At 42.2% G+C, this 23145-nt stretch overlaps 1 protein-coding gene across 2 annotated transcripts; it reads right to left on the bottom strand.

Annotated features, from left to right (window-relative positions):
• Window positions 1–965: 965 nt before the first annotated feature.
• TMEM9B (TMEM9 domain family member B) lies at window positions 966–19203 on the bottom strand. Of its 2 annotated transcripts, XM_061440854.1 has the most exons (6): window positions 18788–18868; window positions 15582–15687; window positions 15273–15364; window positions 8943–9051; window positions 6676–6810; window positions 966–2255 (listed from the first exon to the last, which is right to left on the bottom strand). In XM_061440854.1, exons 4-6 carry the CDS (start codon window positions 9024–9026, stop codon window positions 2100–2102), a joined length of 375 nt encoding a protein of 124 aa, XP_061296838.1. In that variant the 5' UTR covers window positions 9027–9051; window positions 15273–15364; window positions 15582–15687; window positions 18788–18868; the 3' UTR covers window positions 966–2099. The 2 variants fall into 2 exon arrangements, with proteins under 2 accessions (XP_061296838.1, XP_061296836.1); XM_061440852.1 differs by lacking the exon at window positions 15582–15687 and having other exon boundaries at window positions 18788–19203.
• Between the last annotated feature and the right edge of the window lie 3942 nt (window positions 19204–23145).

Here is a 23145-nt window from a genome sequence, read left to right as displayed (position 1 = left end):
ACTCCGGGAGTTGATGATGGACAGGGAGACCTGGCGTGCTGCAGTCCATGGGGTCGCAAAGTCAGACACGACTGAGCAACTGAAGTGAACTGAACCGAAGGATAGCAATTGACTTTTGTAAATTAACCTTCTATCCCAAAACCTTGCTATAATCAAATCAGTTATTAGTATCAGAAGTGTTTTTTTGCTTTTTAACAAATTCTTTTGGATCTCCTACATGTTTACAATCATGTCATCTCTAAACAATGGTAGTCCTTCATCTTCTTTCCCTATGTATCTTTTGTCTTACTGCATTAGCTAGGGTTTACAGTATGATGTTGAAAATGAGTAGTAAGAAAGAACATCCTTATCTTGTTCTCCTCTATTTCTAGTTTACTGAGAGTTTTTGTCATGAATGGGTGTTGGATTTTGTCAAATGCTGTTTCTGAATCTATTGATAAGACATGTCATTTTTCTTCTTTAGTCTGTTGATGTGGTGGATTTCATTAATTTTCAAATGTTCAAAGTCTTGCAAAACTGGAATAAATTTCATTTGGTTGTAGTTAAACTTACATCTTTTAATATTAACAATAAAATCAATAATTTTAGGTTCAATTTTGGAGTTTAAAAAGTTTTTCACTAACCAAAAACCCCATATATAGCTCCTAAAATCTCACCCTTATGAAATTAATGTTCTAATAGTAAATACTAATCTTTGCCAAGAATTTAAAACAAGCACTCCTTCATGCATCTTAAATCCCTCAATTTATCCAAATAATATGTGTACTTTCAGAGACCCATCTAAGTACCCATATGTTCTCTCTCTCCCCACAGACACACGCACATAGAGATAATTTAGTACCACTGTTTTATGATTAGACTGTATAAAACAAGTCTTTCAACAGGGTATAATTTGTCTTTATATCTTCAAGTTCATCATACAGCAAAAGAGGGAGGAGAGAAAAGTTGGGATAGATACACTGGTAGATGTTTCAAAAATTATTTTTATTGTTACATTTCAAAGAGGATATAGGAAGAAAAGAGCCAGTTATCCAATAACTGCTACACCTTTCAGAGGGAGGCAACCGGAACTCCAGTCCTAGTTCAAAGCCGCACACACCAGAGCCCAAACAGCTGCCTCTCAACCTGAATGGAAGTGCCGACAAATATGTGTATGTCATCAATCCAGGGAGGCTTGGGTTTAAAAGAAACTTTCTTCATCCAAGTGTCCAAGTCCTTAGGGTTTATCCTTAAAGATACTAGAAGATGAGAAAGATCACACGCCAAGACCATGTTTAGTCATTAGACTAGCGAGCAGCCAGTCTGTTCTAGGATGCATTGCATCAGACATCACAGTACATAAAGAAAATCTGTTTTTTGTGAAGGGCCACTGTGCATTTTCAGATCTAATTTACCATAAAGTGCAGCCACAGGCCAACCAGATGTCTAGATAATACAGTCAGTGCAAAAATTCAAATAGGTAAGTTAGCGCTTTGATGAGGCTCAGTTCAGTTCAGTCGCTCAGTCGTGTCCGACTCTTTGCGACCCCATGGACTGCAGCACGCCAGGCCTCCCTATCTATCACCAACTCCCGGATGAGGCTGGCATACTGCAAAATATAAATGAATCTTGAAAATAAAAAGCAAAGTCTATCTCCAAAAGTTTGTTTAGTAAGGTGACTTGAGAAAAGTTTTGTTAAGCACTTCCCACACATCCCTCCCCTCCTCTGCCAAAAACAAAAAATACCACACAAAAACCCTACCTGAAAATTATCTTGAAAACCAAGTCAAAAAATGTGTGGTAAAAAAAGAGAGTGCTTTTTCCAGGTAAAGGACTTCAAGATAATTTACAGGCAGACATATTTTTATTAGTAAAAGTCACAAATAGGAAAAGATTTATTGGCTGACACTGTCTGAGGTGTGTGCTTAAAAAAAAATGCCTTGATTAATACATAAATGAGAAAAGAAAACAACAAGCGTGTTTTTGTTTCCAGTTTTGAATTTTCTAGCAAGAGTTGGCAAAATCAACAGGGTATTAAAACAAAACCCAGGAAAACTCAGTCAATCTTTTTCCCATTGTCTGCCTCATTTCTTTCTAGTCACCGTGAATTCAATTCCCAATTAGCTGAGGACAACATGACGGTCAAAGACGGATTTTCGCTGTTCTTGAACTTGAAGCTTCCAACGCTGCTGGGCATATTCGACCTTATTTAGTACGTTGGCTCGACTGCGGGAGCGGGCCAGCACATCATGGGCATTTGCAAAAGGCTGGTGATCCTGAAAGTGCAGGAATGGAGAACATCAGACGGCATGATCCATGTAAAACACACACGTACAATTGCAGTTATCAGCCACAGAGACTGGAGCAGCTGGACTGTTACACAGACCATCTAATTTAGCCAAGCCTTCTTAGGCACTCAATACCAGAAGCAAGATGAACTCAACTACAGAAATAGGTGATTCAAATAAAACAAGCAATGAGGAGGTATCTGTGCAATGTTCCCATGAGTCACCATTTCCAAAGACATTTCCCTTAAGAAAGAGGAACCAATATAAAGACAGTGGTCATTTATGTTAGAGAAGCCTTTCTTGATGAGCTATGGAAAGAAAATCTATTTGCATGTTAATATCCACAAGTTACAGATAGACAGAGTAGGGCTTTGCCTTGCTTTATTCAATACCATCCAGCTAATCTGTGACTGAGGAAAGACCTGTCTTTTTAATATCCTATCCTGACTCTCATATATATTAGAATTGTTACTTGCCAGCTTGGGACCACATTCATCCCGGGAGATGAGTTGACTGGATCCTATCTTGGTTGGTTGTTTTTTTTATATATATATTTACTTACTTTGTTTTATTATTTGTCTGTCCCAGGTCTTATTTGCAGCATGCAAGATCTTTAGTTGCAGCCTGTGGGATCTAATTCCTTGATCAGGGATTGAACTCAGATACCCTGCATTGGGAGTGCAGTCTTAGCCACTGGACCACCAGGAAGTCCCAACTGGGGTGGTTTTAATTTCTTCTTATGCTCTCAACACATACACTTAAAACTTTTTCATTCTCCCCATCCCCTTCCCCAATCTGTAATGGACAGAGAGATAGCTCAAGTCAAGTGCTACAATTACCCTCGATTGCTAAGGACAGTAAAGGATTATTACTTCAGCATTTCTGTTTGATAAAGTCTTGAATCTTTCATTGCTGAACACGTAGTAGCTTCTATGTTGGCTGCTGCCTGAGAAGAGAGACTACTGCAGGGTCACCCAGGTATCAGGTAGAAAACCAACCTATCCTGGTCAAAATGAGCCAATACCACTGATGTTTGTCGTCATTACACAGGAAACCACCATGCTAATCTATCTATGAATAAGATATAAACACAGCTGCCCAAATGACAAAAGGCATTCAGTACTAATTTATTGCTTTTGTTTGTCTTTTCCTTGATCTCTTTTTCCTGAACTTGAATAAGCAAAGCTTCTAAATGTTCCAACACAGAAGATAAGTCACAAGTCAGTGCTGTTAAACTTGGCCTCTCGAAAAGAATATTGTTTTGCTTGTGCATGTTTGCCAAAGCTCTATTATATACCCAGGGCAGGAGACAGCATGTCTATGGAAAGCTGTAGATAACTGGATAACTATACATATATATAACACTATATATAAAACTATATATAGAACTACATATATAACTATATATAAACAGTGTTTTAACACTTGGTCTTCTTTTTATAGCAAGATATTTATATAATGTCAACATTTCAAAGACAGCAAAGAGCTTTCTATAAAGAATCTACCCCTGCCTTCTTTACCAAAATTGCTTCAACTTTTCGCTTCATTTAAGTAATATCTTGTACAAACCCCATTCTTTTTTTTAACCTTACAAATGAAAATAACAAAAACAATTCCATAAAGTTCAACTGTTTCAAAGATGTAAGAAAAGAGGTTAGGAAAAAGGAAGACGGATTACTTTATTCTGTTGTTGGATTATTGTATTTCCCATGAAAAAGTAAACCAATCCAAGGTCATCTAATAAATAAGCACAAACACAAGTCGTAGCTCCCTTAACCTTGACCTGGTGTCATATCTTGTCAACATACAGAGTTTGTTCAGGGAGATTAAAATGGCACTATACTATACGAACACAGTGCTTTAATGAACTTGTATATAAAACATTATTACCGTTACTGTTGGTTTGTTTTGGCATAAACAGGACTGGGAAGAGGGATGTGCTTTACCAGCAGAGTACTTCTCAATTTCATAGTCTTTTTATCTACTCTTCAAGGTAAGGGGAGAAACATCTTCTTAAGAAACAAATTAAAGGACTAAACAAACCAGTTAATCCTTTTGGTCTATTCTCCATCAGAACAAGATTGAACTAGCTGCTCGTGCTCATGTATGCCGGGAGAACACACACAGAGGTTTACCCTTTATATATATTTGCTCTTTTTACACCGGATAAAATTACAATAAATTCAAAACATGTTTTAACGTAATGCTTTGATAACAGTAATGGTGTGTCATGGATATATGATACAGTAAATATTGTGACGACTTGCAGTGAACGTCTTAACTATTTGTGCTCTCTGATTCAAAGTGCTCTACACCCAACAAACATGGAAAAAAATAAAACAGAATTTAACTGAGGATTTAACAAAAGCATGTTTAAAGGCACAGCAAGAGTGAAGAACTCTCATCTTGGATTAGCAACAATTGTAGGAATTTAAATTCAACTTCTTATTGTACAGAGTTGTTATCATACATTCATTGCTCTGTTTAGAAAACCTCTCTCTATGCAGAATCAATTTAACAGATATCCAAAAGTCAGCCAGGCCTCTAAAGACAATGTTCTTATATGGTTGACACGTACGTAGGATCAATCCCCGGTGAACAAAATGGTTACTAAGCACAAGGCCCCATCAATCAAATGCCTTTCCTACATGTTTTCATCTACACATTTGTGTGTCCATTTATTTTATGTTCTGTGTATTAAATTAATATTGACAGTGACAGTGTTAGTCACTCAGTCATGTCCAGCTCTTTGCAACTCCATGAACTATATACCTTGCCAGGCTCCTCTGTCCATGGAATTCTCCAGGCAAGAATACTGGAGTGGGTTGCCATTCCCTTCTCCAGGGGATCTTCCCGACCCAGGGATCAAACCTAGGTCTCCTGCATTGCAGACAGACTCTTTACCATCTAAGCCACCAAGGAAGCCCTAATATTGTCTATTCCTAAAATCAGGAACCTGATATTTAATGCTATAAGCAATGTATATAAGTCAGAGCTTTTATCTATGCACCTATAATGAAGTGGTTTGTGTGGTCTTGGACATAACATTTTTATATGTTAGTTCTCAACTGAGGGTGATTTTGACCCCCAGGAACATCTGGCACTGTCTGTGAACATTTTTGATTGTCAGGATTGGGATAAGGGGTGATACTTGTTTCTAGTGGGTAGAGGTCAGCGATGCCATTAGATATCATACAGTGAATACAACATTCATCTGACCCAAAACGTCAATGGGAAACATCATATGTGAAATGAAAATTATATGAGAACAGTATTTGAGACTCTAATGCTTCCTGATACGGAAAAGTTACTCATTATGTATTGGTTGAATTAATAAAGGATGCAAGGGGGAAAAGAGGCAAACAGAGGTGTTTCTATGAAAGCTCTTCACAAAACAAAAATGAAATCTTGCTCAAATAAATTGAGTATTCATGATTGATATTCATGAAACAAGCAGGCTCTGTTTGTAGTTATAACTTGAGCCATTCAGTTGGGATATCCTTTCTCATCTTTTACCAATGGGCCCACAAGCTGTTTCAGAGTAAAAGGACTTTGACTGTGGTTGGCAAGGGTTCACTCTGGCTTTGGCTTTTGAAATTGATTCCTGAAACTCTACTAAATTTTATCCACTTTAAGAAACATAGTTTAATAAAGTAATCCAAAATACAACATAATTTTCTAAAAAATATTATATATATAAATATAATGATGGAATAGTGGAAAATTTGGAAACCCAAATAATGATAAAGACATACTAAATAACAAATTATGGACTATGTCAATTTCTCAGTAGTTTTGAGTGATATAATATTAATTATATATACAAATCTGAATGTGCTTTAAAGATAGGAAGAGAATCAGGAGTGATGGTTTTATTTTTCTCTAGAGTTCAAGACCACAGATTATTTAAAGAAGGAGTAAAATAGGAAATACAAAACATCAGCAAGTTATCAAGCTGCTCTTCATTAAGTAAAGAACATCATGGTTTTCATGCTTCCCTAAACTAAAGCTTCTTTGCCTTTCAAAATATTTGGTGATGTTGACAGGAAAGGTGGTAGTTTAGGTTGGAGCCTGGGGAGAAAACTATCTCAGATGCTTTCCTCAACATAAACAGGAAAAGGTGATGAAAACTGTGCCCCTGATACAGAAAACAAAGCCTTGTACAGCGCACTCACCAAGGATCATCCGTCCAAGCCACCATATTTACGGCTTTACAGAACAATTTCCTCGTAGAGACACATTCATATTAGACCCACCTTTGGTTTCTCTGGTTGAGGATGTGCTCCAGCACATGGATGTTTATACGGAACTACTCTTCACCTGCACTTTACATCAGGTGATGACAGAGCCTGGCATGAGACTTAACAGATGACAGAGACTTAACAGTGAGGGCACGCTAAGAACTTACCCCAACATCATCATCGCTCTGTATCAACTGTGAGTGTCCAAACAGGCGTCTCTTCAGTATGGGCTCAACCAGAGTAAGATATACCATGTACAGAAGTAGAAGGCCCAAAATGGAGAGATAAATTATAATGGTAACCTAAAGGAAATTCAAAATAAGTTGCATCTCTATTCAAGCCAAGAAATCAGAATTTTGTATAATAATACTAAAGCCATAGTCAAGACTGACCCATCTGTTAAGCACACAGGATTTCTATACAAACCAGATTCCAACATAAGAAACAAACTCAACTCTTCACCAAAGTATTCTTTATAGAAAAAGAGGAAAAAAGCATTTTTTTGTCTTTGAGGCCTCTCCACCTACTACTAATCACTGCTACCACCGCCAGCAAAGCAGTTTTCCTTTTTCACCTGAATACAGTGTCCTAGATCCAACAGCACTGCAGTACAGACCGTTGCATTAGGAATCCTAACAGAAAATGCAACTTAGATGAATTTCAACAGCATACCAGCATACTGTTTTAGATCAATTCAGACATACAAAAGTACATTTTAGGCACAAGATTTTCTTGCGATCTTAATTTGTGGGGTGTCAAGCAGCAGAGTGTGACACCTCCCACTAGAACGGCTACAGTTAAAGACAGACAATACCAAATGTTAGTGAGGATGTACAGAAACTGAACCCTCATACATCGCTGGTTAAGAATGTAAAATGGTACAGCTATTTTAGAATACAGTCTGGCAGACTCTTAAAAAGTTAAATATAAACTTACCTCTTTTAGGAATCTACCTGAGGGAAAGGAAAACATATATCCAAAGCATATACACTGATATTCATAACAGCATTATTCCTAAGAATAAAAACCTGGAAATAATCTAAATGTCCATCAACTGATGAATGGAAAAAGAAAAAGAAAATGTGGTATATTCATGTAGCAGAATGCTATTCAGTAATAAGAAGTAATTAAGTACTGATACATGCTATAGCATGAATAAACCTCAAAAACATTATGCTGTGTGAAAGAAACCAGTCGTAGAAAAGCACACATTTTCTGATTCTATTTATATGAAATGTCCAGATCTAGACATACAAAGCAGAACAGTAATTATCCAGGGCTGAGGGTGGGCTTCTCTGGTGGCTCAGATGGTAAAGAATCAACCGGCAATGCAAGAGACCCAGGTTGAATCCTTAGGTCGGGAAGATCTCCTGGAGAAGGGAACCCGCTCCAGTATTCCTGCCTAGAGAATCACGTGGACTGAGGAGCCTGGCGGGCTACAGTCCACAGAGACGCAGAGTCAGACACAACTGAGGGACTAACACTTTCACTTCAATTTCAGGGCTGGAGGTAGGCATGGGATCAATGATAAATGGGCATCAGGGATCTTTTGGGAGTAATGGGAATGTTCTAAAACTGGATTTTAAAAAATGGATTTCAATTTGCTAAAATTTATAAAACTGTACACTTAATATGAGTGACATTTGAGGATGCAAATTATACATTAAAATTTTGTTAAAAAATAATAAAGTTTATGATGATTTCTCTACAGGGAGGCATCCTGCTGGAGTAGAAGCTGGATGGTCTACTGGCATCCATATGGCATGGTCAACCACAACAGGAATTCTGCAACTGGCACAGCTGGCCACTTCAGACTCCCCTGAAGCCTTTTTTGTGGAACAGAAATGGGGACCCCATATTAAAACTGGGGAAAAGAACTACTAGCTACCATAATAGAGTAATTGAACTCATTAGAGGTCCAAATTGAGGTAAAAGTGATCTACATTCCATTTCCTATAAGAGATTGAGAAAGAAAATCTTAAAATCCAGCCATGATGTTTCTAGGATAGTGTAGTCATTAAAATATGTAACTTTTTCTAAGAGTTGAGAGGGCAGGAAGAAGGTCTAATTATGCTGCTTTCTCACTAATCTTTGGCATTCGTGGACCAAGGAGAAGCTGGAATGTCTTTTTGGGAAATGCTAATTACACACAGGGCTTCTTTGTGCCATTTCACATTATCACAACCATCTAAGGTGTCTTAATTAATCTACAAAGCATCTCAATGAGACAGGTAGAGAGTAGGCTTATTACTCCTTTCAAAGTGGGGGCTGGGGATAAGGAAGAAGTAGGTAAGAGGGTACTGGAGAAGAGGATGGAAGAGCAATAGTTTAGATAACTAAATAGAATTCCAATGTCCAACATTTTCTTTCCTGTTTAGATACCATCAAAAACTGTTTCAGAAGCAGAAAAGATGGATTTTTTTTCTTTTCTTACCTTGATTGTAACAGAACTTCTTTCTTCATATTTGCATTCACAGCGTAGACAGTATGCTTCTACGTCAGGACCCCGCACAGGCATGGGATCCACAACATGAAGGCAATCACTGAAAAAAAAGAAAGATAAAATACGGTCTAAATCTAACTGGATTTTCTACTCACACTGATCAAAATTTTCCTGAAATCCAGGATAATCACTGAGCTTACCCAATGAAATAAATAAGGAACACATAATTGGTAAGGGAAGTGAAATAATTTCCTCTCAATATTAGCAATTTGGTAAGATCTAACAGTCCAAGATGGAGAAGGAAATGGCAATCCACTCTAGTATTCTTGCCTGGAGAATCCCATGGACAGAGAAGCCCGGCAGGCTCTGGTCTATGGGGTCACAAAGAGTCAGACATGACTGAGCACACAACAGTCGAATAAACCGTTCGGTTCAGTTGCTCAGTTGTGTCTGACTCTTTGTGACCCCATGGACTGCAGCACCGCAGGCCTCCCTGTCCATCACCAATTCCTGGAGCTTACTCAAACTCATGTCCATTGAGTCGGTGGTGCCATCCAACCATCTCATCCTCTGTCATCCCCTTCTCCTCCCGCCTTCAATCTTTCCCAGCATCAGGGTCTTTTCCAATGAGTCAGTTCTTCACAACAGGTGACCAAAGTATTAAGAGTTTCAGCTTCAACATCAGTCCTCCCAATGAATATTCAGGACTGATTTCCTTTAGGATGAACTGGTTGGATCTCCTTACAGTCCAAGGGACTCTCAAGAGTCTTCTCCAACACCACAGTTCAAAAGCATCAATCCTTTGGTGCTCAGCTTTATGGTCCAACTCTCACATCCATACTGACTACTGAAAAACCAAAGCTTTGACTAGATGGATCTTTGTTGGCAAAGTAACGTCTCTGCTTTTTACTATGCTTTTTAGATTGGTCATAGCTTTTCTTCCAAGGAGCAAGCATCTTTTAATTTCATGGCTGCAGTCACCATCTGTAGTGATTTTGGAGCCCCCCAAAACAAAGTCTGTCACTGTTTCCATTGTCTCCCCATTTATTTGCCATGAAGTGATGGTACCAGATGCCTTGAATTTAAGTTTTCTGGATGTGAGTTTTAAGCCAACTATTTCACTCTCCTCTTTCACTTTCATCAAGAGGCTCTTTAGCAAAGCAGAGAGGGTCTTCTTTGCTTTCTGCCATAAGGGTGGTGTCATCTGCATATCTGAGGTTATTGATATTTCTCCTGGCAATCTTGATTCCGGCTTGTGCTTCATCCAGCCCGCCATTCTGCACGATGTACTCTGCACAGAAGTTAAATAAGCAGGGTGACAATATACAGCCTTGACGTACTCCTTTACCAATTTGGAACTGTTGTTCCATGTCCAGTTCTAACTGTTGCTTCCTAATCTGCACACATATTTCTCAGGAGGCAGGTCAGGTGTTCTGGTATTCCCATCTCTTGAAGAATTTTTCCACAGTTTGTTGTGATCACACAGTCAGAGGCTTTGGCATAGTCAATAAAGCAGAAGTAGATGTTTTTCTGGAACTCTCTTGCTTTTTCAATGATCCAACCATGCTATGCTATGCTAAGTCACTTCAGTTGTGTCTGATTCTGTGCGACCCCATAGACAGCAGCCCACCAGGCTCCCCTGTCCCTGGGATTCTCCAGGCAAGAACACTGGAGTGGGTTGCCATTTCCTTCTCCAATGCATGAAAGTGAAAAGTGAAAGTGAAGTCGCTCAGTCGTGTCTGACCCTCAGCAACCCCAAGGACTGCAGCCTACCAGGCTCCTCCGTTCATGGGATTTTCCAGGCAAGAGTACTGGAGTTGCGTGCCATCAACCATAAAGACACATATGTAGCAGCTATTTTTCAAAAGTGCTATTCACAGTTAAAAAAATGCACTTAAAAATCCCAAATGGGACTGAAAGCTACTTAGCAGATAAAGTCATATTTAGACTTGTTCATTTAGCAAGTAAAACTGCTAAACTGATTTAAGGTGATCTGGAGCATTATTCAAACACGATTACCTCTTTTACAAATTAACTAACATTATTTGAACTGCCACATATGGTATATGAATGGCTAATCACACCTAACAGATGGTAAATTATGAAACTCTGAAAACTGAACACTAGAGTAAGAAACAATTACTTTTCTTAAGGAGTCTATTTAAAAAGCATGAAGAAGTAGGTTTAGGACAACAAAAATATTTAAAAATGAAAACATTACCTGGCAACAGTACATAAATAATAATAAAAGGCTGAATGTTTTTGTTGTTGGGTGTTGTTTATCTTCTCCCCATTTGCCATTTATGGCTTATGGAAAAGCAATTCTACTCAGAAAATCTTATTTTCTAGAAGTCTGTCAATTCTAGGAAATAATTAAATTCTTACTCTTCACAGCTATTAAGAGCCCACTACTCTGATCCCCTTCAGCAAAGGTAGGCAAAGCTCTCCCGTCCTCCTGCCGGCCCCTCTCGTCATCTGTCCCTTAGGCAATTTTGGCTGCCTTAAGAACCACTACAGCATCCTGTCTCATTCAGGCTTCCTGTCTGTCTCACTCTACCCACCTTCTTGGCAGCACCCAATGCTCCAGGCTGATTCTTTCCTTTTGCCCTATCAGAACATACTTTTTTGTGTTCTGTTCCCTGTGAACTGTGGTAGAAGAAAGAAAACTCAAAACGGCATAACTGATAAAAGTTCCGTCAGTTTTCCTTAACAGGTTTTTTAATTTTAACAAAGGTAGTAATGAAAAAGTAAGTCTCAACTGGCAGAATTTCAAACAAGAGTAAGGTCCCAAACTTATACTATACAGGTGTGTCGTATCTGTTCCAAACGTACTGAAGACCAGAAATGCATCCAGCTGGATGCAGGCATAAAACAGACAGAGGAAGCTAAATCCCACTGCAGGGGTTATCTAGCTCAGAACCACAGAGGGCATGTAGCCCAGAACTCTCAGAGAGCTCACCTGCATGAGGTCAGACTACATGAACAGCTAAAAGGACTGGAATAAAAGGCTCCTGCCTCCTAGGACAGCTATATTTCTGTCTTGCTTTAAATGATTTAAGGTGACCTGGACTATTATTCAGGCTTCCCTGGTGGCTCAGATGGTAAAGCATCTGTCTGCAATGCAGGACACCTGGGTTCGATCCCTGGGTTGGGAAGATCCCCTGGAGAAGGAAATGGCAGCCCACTCCAGTATTCTTGCATACGAGATTAATTCTTTTATGAATTAACCAACAATAATAAACTGCCACAGTGTGGTATATGAATAGCTAATTACACCTAACAGTTCCCCCCACCTCACCCCACCCATATTTCTTTGAACCTCAGGAAAATGAGATTTATCTCCTATTTAGTTTCCTAGATCAGCTTCAGAAGCCTTAGTCACAATACTTAAGAATTACTTGGGAATCTAAGTATTGAGTATTTCTTTGGAAGTACAAATACAGTTAATAACAAAGAGATTCTGAGTGCTGTGGAGGATGGGAAAGGAAACAGGAAGTTTGGTTCTGTCTAGCCAGTCATTGTAAACACAGAACCCAAATACATAACTCTTATTACTCTTAACTACAGCCACTTTAGGAACTAGGCAACACCTCCCCCTAGTGCCAAAAGGAGGACATTATCAGCTTCGAATCGCACCCCAACATAAACCAGGGATCTCAAACTTTTCTTAAGCTAGACAGTGTAGGTCAGTGATGGAGAAGGCAATGTCAACCCACTCCAGTACTCTTGCCTGGAAAATCCCATGGGTGGGGGAGGCTGGTAGGCTGCAGTCCATGGGGTCGCTAACAGTCGGACACGACTGATCAACTTCACTTTCGTGCATTGGAGAAGGAAATGGCAACCCACTCCAGTGTTCTTGCCTGGAGAATCCCAGGGATGGCGGAGCCTGGTGGGCTGCCGTCTATAGGGTCGCACAAAGTCAGACACGACTGAAGCGACTTAGCAGCAGCAGCAGCATAGGTCAATGAAAAATTAAAGCTGACAACTGGACAAAATGGAGGCCAGGAGGTAAATATATATAGGTATATTTACCAGGAAGTAAATACATTACATTTACCAGGAGGGAAATACTGGTATTTCCTGGTGGCTCAGTGGTAAACCTAACTGCTTGCAATGCAGGAGACCTGGGTTCGATCCCTGGGTTGGGAAGATACCCTGAAGAAGGGAATGGCAAGGCACTCCAGTATTCTTGCCTGGAGAATTCCATGGACAGAGGAGCCTGGCAGGCTACAGTCCATGGGGTCGCAAAGAGTCAGGCATGACTGAGCTATTAATACTTTCACTTATATATATATGTGTGTGTGTGTGTGTGTGTATATATATATATAGTGTCAGATAAGATGCCCATATATATATATATATATATATATACATACACATATATATACACACACACACACACACACATACATAAAGTCACATAAAATACTGGAAGCCTCGGAAGACTATAACATCTTGATTAATCATAACTTGTGTACCCTTCTAAAGCCAGTTAAAAACTTTCAGTGACATCTGTGAACCCAATCAGAGTAAAAGGCTAAGCTGCAGACAGGAAACAAGAGTGAGAAGGAAGAAAAATTCCAAAGCAAGCCTTGTTTTTAGCTGTTTATTTTCAAAGCTCCCTATTTTCACCAGTGAAGTGAAGTCGCTCAGTCATGTCCGACTCTTTGAGACCCCATGGACTGCAGCCTACCAGGCTCCTCCCTCCATGGGATTCTCCAGGCAAGAGTATTGGAGTGGGTTGCCATTTCCTTCCCCAGGGGATCTTCCTGATCCAGGGATCGAACCCAGGTCTCCTGCATTCCAGGCAGACACTTTAACCTCTGAGCCACCAGGGAACTGGTTTTCACCAGTAACCAGGGATAAATGACATGTGAGAGTGAGTGAGTGAAGTCACTCAGTCGTGTCCAACTCTTTGCGACCCCATGACTGTAGCCCACTAGGCTCCTCCATCCATGGAATTTTCTAGGCAAGAGTACTGGAGTGGGTTGCCATTTCCTTCTCCAGGGGAATCTTCCCGACCCGGGGATCGAACCCGGTTCTCCCGCATCGCAGGCAGACGCTTTACTCTCTGTAAACCTGGAGTAACAAAAAGTCCGTGAAAAGATTAGAGCTAAACACTTGAACAATGAGTTCATTTGCCACTCAAGTAACAAGTGTCATACTCTATTACTGATAACAGAGTAAACTAATTGTAAGTGCTCAATACATTTGGGAAATTTACAGGAATAAAATAACTTGCGGATATAATACTTAAAAGAACAGCCATTATCACTTTGTAATACAAGACAGTTTAAAGTGGAACACAGAAGTTCTCAAGAACACACTTACCAAATGTCAGATTAAACTTAAATGGGAACTTACAAACTGAATTTTATGGGAAAAATAGACAACGGTATCAAAAAGCTAAACATGTTCAAAGTCTGCATTTTCTTATTCAAAGTCAGCTTGGAATATTGTAACCGAATGAATTTAATTCTGCTTTCAAACTTTTTGGTCTATTTCACTGTGAAATCAGGTACATGTTACCAGTATTGTAACATCTGGAGCTATTTTTCTTCTATGCCTATCCTGGCAGTCTTCCATTGCAAACCATAAAATGTCCCAGTCCAGGGTAAGGAGCCCACCTATCCTTAAATGACTGCTTCCCAATCATTTTACAGCACGTGTAGAAAAAGCTATCATTTGTAAGGTTCACTGGGATAAACAGAGAAGACTGCTGGTGACAAACCAGTCAGGATCCCAGTCCTTGCCAGATTATATACCAAGGGTTGAAGGGATCAATGACTTGGCATGTCTATAACCTATTGGCCCACCAATTGGTAAACTCTGGTATCTATGGCTCATTCCCACTCCTTCCTGAGCCTTCTGACACTTTTAAACATAGTCTCCTATATCTGACAATATAGCATCAAAACCTACAAGTTATAAAAACTTATATTATATTGTATTATATCTTGTATATATCTGTATTATAACCCAGATAAATGAGGCTTGCTTACATTCAACTGAGAAGCAAGAAGGGCCTAAATTTAAGGGCACACAGAAAGAAGGATAGCTATGGGGAGTTCAGGTGCCACAAACTCAGCCCCACCCCAATGTAAAACCCTCCCTGCCTGGGGCTTTTGGCTACATTTGTTTAGACTTACTTGATACACTCAGGGTCTTACTCTCATTTTTTCAAATGGAAATGGAATTCAACACTTTTGCTTAAAAATAAATACTTAAAAAGAAAACAATACATTGGATGAATATCCAGTGCTAACAGTGACAACCAAAGAAAGAAATGCAACAGGTAATTCAGTAACACAGAATACTTACCAGTCTTTTTGGGATATATTCTTATTATAAATATGCCCAGAATTATCTTTATAGGGAGGACAGATACATTTACATCGGACATCCTCAGAATTCTGTAACAAAATAGAAACTTAGTATAGCTTGTTGACAGTTTATCATCAATATTTTTAGAAACTGCAACTTACACATTTTGTTAAGCATCCCCTGTCAAGTATTCTAAAACTATTCATTTAAATTTTTCAATAACTTTAAGAGATACAAATTTTTTAAAAACCATTGGCAATGCTCATGAATAATTATATAATACATAAAATTATTTTGAAATAATACCTAGTATCTGTGGTTTAATCACATTTTTCAGTCACGTGACAAAATTGTGCTAACATTATCATCATCTATCTGCCAGTAGGAAGACACAGTAGATGGACAGCTGTGCCTGCAAATAAGAATGTTGATTACCGAAGGATTAGGAAATATCAAACTAAAAATTGCAGAACAAGTCACAATTCTACCCATCATCCTTCCACCCTTTGGTATAAAGGCACTGATATGCATAAAGTGAGTTGGGCCAGACTTCTAAAGAAGGGATGAAGTTTTAGAGGCACTCAGCTACAACAAAAAAGGAAGTACATAAAGGAAGTAGCTTGAATGTAGCTGAGACCAGTTTGGTATACTCTTCCCAGGAAACTTTGCTTCTAATCCCTGGGAGACAGAGGACAACTACTGAAAAAGCAAGTTTGAAGAAGTGAAGAAGAGGTGACTACATTTATGAATAGAAGGAGTAGGAGATGCTTTCTCAGCAAAGGGGAACTAATCTCAGAAGGAAGGCAGTGGCTCATTAGTCTCCAGAGGACCCAGCCCAGAACTCCTATATATAGTGGTATGTCTGGCAGAGTTGTTAAGTCATTTACTCATTCAGCAGCTACTTAGCATTTGTCCTATGCCAGAACTTGAGCGAAATGAGGTGGATTCAGATACGTCTAAGACATGGTTCCTGCCCACAATTAGGACACACCCAAGTAAAGAAGACTGACAAATACATGGTTACAGTAATATACCACTTAAAGCGATGACAGCAGATATGCAGAAGGTGCCATCAGTTTTGAAAATCAGGAGACTTGATGCTGTCCCTTTTTCTGAAGGGAACTGGGGAAGATTTCAAAAAGAAACCTTGACATAAACAACAAGGATCTGCTATAATAACCTATAATGAAAACGAACCTGAGTTATTTTCTGTACACTTGAAACTAACACAGCATTATAAATATTTCAATAAAAAAACAGAATCCCTGACCAAACCTCCCCATCTGTATGCCTGTCACTCATCTTTCCTAGCCCCTGTATTTAAAGGTATTATAGAGTAAAGCTCCAATTTAAAAAATGCAAATGTCATTCTCTTTTCCCATCATATTAATGTGAATGCCTTCTGTTTCCTCCAGTAATGAGCCATCTCATCAAGGAGGAAGCACAGGGCAGGTCTGGAGGGTATGGGCATGAAGGGGACTAGAGAGCAGCATGAGGGTAAAGTAAGAGATAGATGGGTTCCAGGTTGGAAATTTACTATTAGTCACCTCCTCAGATGGTGACGGCAGCCACGAAATTAAAAGACATTGGCTCCTTGGAAGAAAAGCTATGACAAACCTAAATAGCGTATTAAAAAGCAGAGACATTACTTTGCCGACAAAGGTCTGTTAGTCAAGGCTATGGTTTTTCCAGTAGTCATGTATGGATGTGAGAGTTGGACCATAGAGAAGGCTGAATGCTGAAGAATTGATGCTTCTGAACTGTGGTGTTGGAGAAGACTCTTGAGAGTCCTTTGGACTGTAAGGAGATCAAATTAGTTAATCCTAAAGGAAATAAATCCTGAATATTCATTGGAAAGACTGATGCTGAAGCTGAAGCTCTAATACTTTGGCCACCTGATGCAAAGAACTGACTCATTAGAAAAGACCCTGATGCTGGGAAAGATTGAAGGCAGGAAATGAAGGGGAGGACAGAGGATGAGATGGTTGGATGGCATCAATGGATAAGAGTTTGAGTAAGCTCCGGGAGATGGTGAAGGACAAGGAAGCCTGGTGTGCTGTAGTCCATGAGGTGGCAGAGTCAGACATGACTGAGCGACTCAACAACAACCGTCCTCTTTGCATTTTTTGAGATAAGATACAGGTGGGCTCCAGTTGAGGAATTTACAGCCAACAAAAACAGGGTAAATAGCCAGTCTTTGTCTCTTACCTGAAGGGACTAATCATGGCAAGGACAAAGTAAGGAACAAATCCTGTCTGATACGGGAGATACTACACATGCACAGAAAGGCTCCTTGGAATCAAAAGTCAGAGGATAATTTCAGGCCATAATCAGTCTTGCTCCTCCCAGAAGCCGTCACTTTCAGATCCATCTTGGCTATGGTATGCGTGCACACCCCCAGGGAGGGTCCTGAGACAAATTAACCGGGGGTGGGGGTGGGCCAACAAAGCAAGGTGGCTGGCCGAGGGAAGAAGACCCGGAAAACTGCCCCTTTACAAAGGATTTAAATTTCCCAAAAGCTCGACTCTCTGAGCTTGCCCATGAGCCTTTCCGCATGTACTTTTCTTTTCAATAAACTTTTTACTTTACTCTTTACCTTCTGCCTCCTTGCCTGCTTTCGTTCTTGACTAGACAGGTATGACTAGGGACCCTAGCCCTAACTGTTGGCTCCTGTGGTCCAGTGGTTAGGACTCCCCATCTGTGAAACTAAGATCTGGCTTCCAGCCACTGCTGCTGCCGCTTACTGCTATGAGCGTCAGAAACCAAGGGGATGAGAAAGGCCAAGAAATGGAGCAGGGAAGAAGGCCACAACTTCACCTCTCCTATAGTTTGGATCCTCCCTTACCCACTAAATAATCAAGAAAAGAGAAGGCAAAAAAGGGGCTAGGAGATCCTGGAGGGAGTGAGGTGAGGATATGAGGCCGGTGAGAGACTCTGTAGGTCCTTCCTTTTGAGAAAGAAGGCTGCCAGGAGAGGCAAGTTCCTACAGTGGGAAGGGAATCTGTTCAGGGATGAGTTGAGAGGAGTTAGTTCCTAAGAGGTAAGACACCTGTGAGCTGGGGGCTTCCTATACGGGCTTGGGGAATTTCGGAGGGTGGTTCGTGAGGCTGGTGAAGGGGGACGGTAGACTGTCAGAGCTTAAGTGTAAAGCTCAAGTTAAAAGCTCTCAGAGTTGGAAAGGCTGTAAAGTTGGAGGTGGGTCCTGTCGGGGCTGGGAAGGGAAATTTAAGGAGCCGGACATGCTGTCCGGGCCCCGTCTGGACCAATGGGGCGGGGTCGGGTGTCAGCGCCGGAGGTGGGAGGGGGTGAGGGCGGGGGCTGTCCGGCTGTCAGGGCTGGAGGGCGGGAATGCCATCCGGCTGTCCGGAGTGTTTCGGGCGGGGGTCTGCCGGGGCTGTGACGCCAGGAATCGGGCTGGCAGGGCTGGCGGAGGACTGGGGTGGGGCTCAGGTGGACAAGGCCGGAGGCAGCGGAGGAGCGCCAGTCTGAAGCAAAGGCTGGGAGGGACTCACCTTGGCGGCGTCTGACAACTGCACCAGCAGCAGCACCGAGAGTGCCAGGCAGGACAAGCTGAGCATGGAGGCGAGACGAAGGAGGCCGGCCCACAGAGTCGCCATCGCGGCCAGGCCCAGCAGTCGCCACAGCCGGAGCCCCCGAGACCAGCTCCCGGCCGGGCTCCGGCTCGGGCTCCTCCGCCCGCACTTCCGTCTGGGCCCTCGCGTCACGGGCCGCGCCGGGTCAGCTACAAAAAGCATTCGACCCGGAAACGGTTCCCGGTGCGGAGGCCGGGAGGCTGCAGCGTGCCCTAGAAGCTTAGGCGGCCTGTCGCGGGCACAACCTGCGCTCGGCGGAGCTTCGAGGCGCTAGGATGTCTTTCCCCGGCACAGAGGCAGCTGGGCAGCGGACCACCAGTGAGCTGGGAGGTCCTTCCATCCAGGGAGACCCCCCCCTCTCGCGCCCACCCCCCGCAGAAAGCCCGGGCTGTCAGATCCCCTAGCAAGCCCGGGGTTCACTGGAGTGACCCCTGCGAGGCCGGAGCCGTTCGTTGCCAGCCTTAGGAGGACGGAGTGAGCCCCAGCCTCAGGAATTGCTGAGAGGCGGCCCGTCCCGGCCGGCGCAGGCGGGGTGGGTGCTAAGCTTGGGAACAGGTATGATACCGACCGAGCCATCCCTTCCCCAGAAGCCCACCCGCAGTTAGAGGGTCGAGGGGTCCTCTCCGGCACTTTGGTACTGACCTGCGGCCCACTCGCCTCCCGGAAACCGTTCCCGGGGAGGCTGCTAACAATCTGTGAGCTGCCTTCGTGGGTGTGGCCTCCGTTGGGGGCTCTTCGCTGCCCTTCCGCTGGGGGCTGACCGCTTAGGCCCGGCCTGCCGCCAGGAACTGGGCAACAGCAGAGGGGCTGGGCCGGGCCAGGCCAGGCTCCGGAAGGTGTGGAGTTGGCGAAAGAATTACCCTAGTAGCCGCCTCCGCCCAAGATTTCAGAAGATAGGGAATCACGGTGCTACAATCCTGTTCAGGGCGGCTGGCTCCTAACTCAAAACTGGGGGACCGCTGATGATCTTTCCCAGAGCGGGTCATCCTGAAGGATAATTTGGGAGAACCCTGGAGATGGTACAGTCTCTCCAATTAAAATATTTTTCAGTTAGTAGTGGAAAGGGCATAGTAAAGATCTTGGGCCAAACACTTCCTTTTTCTGGGCTTAGTATGAGGGGATTGAACTCTTATATGTTGATTTCAAATTTTGCTTTCATGGAATACCCGTGTTTCTTTCTCTAAGCAAAACTTAAAAGTGGTCTTTTCCTAGTTTGTGGAAATGCTTTAATAGATTGAATTTTCTCAGTATTTTTTCTCACATGTGATTCTTGTTGCTGCTAGACTAACACAAGAAGGTGTCTGATATTATGCCAAGTATTTTTAGACCCTTTCAGTCCCAAATGGCAGGACTAGATGACCTTTCACCAAGGCCCCTCCAGGCTGCCCTGTCAGTTTCGTTGTCAGATTTTCTTAGCGGGTAGCCTACTGGCCAGTGTCAAATGTGTCTGACTGTAATGCACTTATGGATTCGTGATTGCTAAAAGCAATCTCATCAGCAAGTTTGGGATCAGTTTAGGGTTAGCTGTCTAGGTCTGGATCTGAAGGAGTGCTTTTACTCTTTTCTGAAACCTCAGAGGCCTTCGCTTCTTCAAATTTGTTCTCAGGGCCCTGACTGGGGGCACAGAGATCTAGAGGAATATATAGTACTGCCTCAGCAAGTACACTCAGTCTGGGCAGAATTTTAGAGTTACAATGACTGACATTGTAGCCACTAGCCCCAGGTGGCGACTGAGCACCTGAAGTGTGACTGACTGGAATTGGGATACACTATAAGTGTAAAAATGTACTGAATTTCAAAGATTTAACATAAAAACCATATTAAAATATCTCATGTTAACCATAAAGCCAATGTTTTTATATTTAGGTTGAAATATTTTAGATGCATTAGGTTAAATAAAACATTAAAACAATTTCACTTTTTATTTTTACTTCTTAAATGTAGTTACTAGGAAATTTAATGTTTATATTAGACATACCTGTTCTAGAATGTAAGATGTGGCTGCCCAGAGTAGAGTGACTGTACAATGATTGGTTGCCTGGCTAGAGTCTGAATGAAGGCTCAGACCTGGGTAAGGAGAAGGGCGACAGCTGAACTGGCACAGCGAGAGCCCAGGACTGGCGGGGGTGGGGGGGAATGGGGGCGTATATGGCACGAAACATACGATTCCAGTGATCCAGTGGAAGTGAAGGAGTTGGTTCTTATTCTGCCCTGCTCATACCTAGATAACTCCTGCTTTCCCCTTAGGTCAGAGGTCTTCTCAACTAGAAAGCCTTCCCTAACTTACATGCATTTCCATCTGTATTTGTGCAGATTTGTTTCCTAACCTAATCTGTTATGAATCTGTTTTCATATCTGCCTCTGAACTCCCAACCTCCACCCAAACTTGGCAGTCTTTGAGGGCAAGGCTTTTCATTATCTTTGTACCTGGAGACTGCTGCTGCTGTTGCTAAGTCGCTTCAGTTGTGTCCGACTCTGTGCAACCCCATAGACGGCAGCCCACCAGGCTCCCCTGTCCCTGGGATTCTCCAGGCAAGAACACTGGAGTGGGTTGCCATTTCCTTCTCCAAGGCATGAAAGTGAAAAGTAAAGTGAAGTCACTCAGTCGTGTCCGACTCTTAGTGACCCCATGGACTGCAGCCTACCTGGAGACTGGGATAGAGTAAAAACCAATAAATGTTTGTGGGGACCTGGAAAAGGGAAAAAGGAATAGAAGAGGCTCCTCTGGTCAGTCTCCAAGAACTAGGTGCCTACAGTACTTGAATCCCTACTTCCTTTGTGACCATGAGAGGGTGATGCTGAGATGCCCTAAGAAGTGCATGTGGGATCTGGGCACCATAGTGGGTCAGTCAGTCAGTTCTGTTGCTCATTCGTGCCCGACTCTTTGCAACCCATGGGAGGTAGGAGAGGGAAGATTTCTGACCTAGGATCTTCCTAGACCTTCAAGTCACATCAGGGTTGTTCTGTTTACAGACAAGACTGGCCTCAGTGAGTACGCACTCTTTTTCCTGCTTTCGTGTGACTAGGTTTCCTTCAGTTCAGTCGCTCAGTCATGTCCGACTTTTTGCGACCCCATGTATCGCAGCATGCCAGGCCTCCCTGTCCATCACCAACTCCCGGAGTTCACGCAGACTCACGTCCATCGAGTCAGTGATGCCATCCAGCCATCTCATCCTCTGTCATCCCCTTCTCCTCCTGCCCCCAATCCCTTCCAGCATCAGAGTCTTTTTCCAATGAGTCAACTCTTCACATGAGGTGCCAAAGTACTGGAGTTTCAGCTTCAGCATCAGTCCTTCCAAAGAAATCCCAGGGCTGATCTCCTTTAGAATGGACTGGTTGGATCTTGCAGTCCAAGGGAATCTCAAGAGTCTTCTCCAATACCACAGTTCAAAAGCATCAATTCTTTGGTGCTCAGCTTTCTTCACAGTTCAACTCTCACATCCATACATGACCACTGGAAAAACCATAGCCTTGACTAGACGGACCTTTATTGGCAAAGTAATGTCTCTGCTTTTCAATATGCTATCTAGGTTGGTCATAACTTTTCTTCCAAGGAGTAAGCATCTTTTAATTTCATGGCTGCAGTCACCATCTGCAGTGATTTTGGAGCCCCAAAAAATAAAGTCTGATACTGTTTACACTGTTTCCCCATCTATTTCCCATGAAGTGATGGGACCGGATGCCATGATCTTTGTTTTCTGAATGTTGAGCTTTAAGCCAACTTTTTCACTCTCCACTTTCACTTTCTTACTCTAATCCATTTAAGGAGTGAAAAGTCCAAGTTCACCTTCCTACCAGGCATGGGCCCTCTCACTTTGTAAAACTTAAAAAATGCCCTGGTGGGGGATAGTCAGAAGAGTAAGAAGAGTCTTCTCTAAATTTTAAGTGTGGAAGTCAGAAGGTTAGGAAGCAGACGTGACAATTTATGGATCTGGGACAGATGGATCTGGGACTAAGGTTTTGCTAGCTCTGTCTGCAGTCCCCTCACCCCCTTTCCCCTCCAGTGCTCAACAGCTCTCTGGCCACCCCAGTCTTATTTCTCCACATCATCCTTTCTGATCTACTCAGCACTCTCCCAGGCTGTGCAGCACAGAACAAATGGAGTCATGCAGAGTCAATATGATGGTTTCCATGGACTGTCTCCAGTGGTTACAGCAGGACACACACACACACCCAGAAGTTCTGAACGTACCCTAGGAATGTCTTATATGAGCCCTCTCCTTTACCATGTGCATCACCGGGGTGCTGCCTCCCACTTAAGCCCCCTTTAGTGAGAT

This window comes from Bos javanicus, chromosome 15 (assembly GCF_032452875.1).
Source record: "Bos javanicus breed banteng chromosome 15, ARS-OSU_banteng_1.0, whole genome shotgun sequence".
Lineage (NCBI taxonomy): Eukaryota > Metazoa > Chordata > Mammalia > Artiodactyla > Bovidae > Bos > Bos javanicus.
Note: the sequence above shows the minus strand (reverse complement) of the source record. Positions and strands in the feature narration are given on the sequence as shown.

Bases quoted from the DNA above. Each gene is read 5' to 3' on its own strand.
- TMEM9B (XM_061440852.1), bottom strand. From the start codon at position 19,030: ATGCTTTTTGTAGCTGACCCGGCGCGGCCCGTGACGCGAGGGCCCAGA. The intron at 9,052-15,272 runs GTAAGTATTCTG...CTTTTTTTTCAG, and splicing joins AATATATCCCAAAAAGACTG to TGATTGCCTTCATGTTGTGG. The intron at 2,256-6,675 runs GTAAGTTCTTAG...CTGCACTTTCAG, and splicing joins AGAGCGATGATGATGTTGGG to GATCACCAGCCTTTTGCAAA.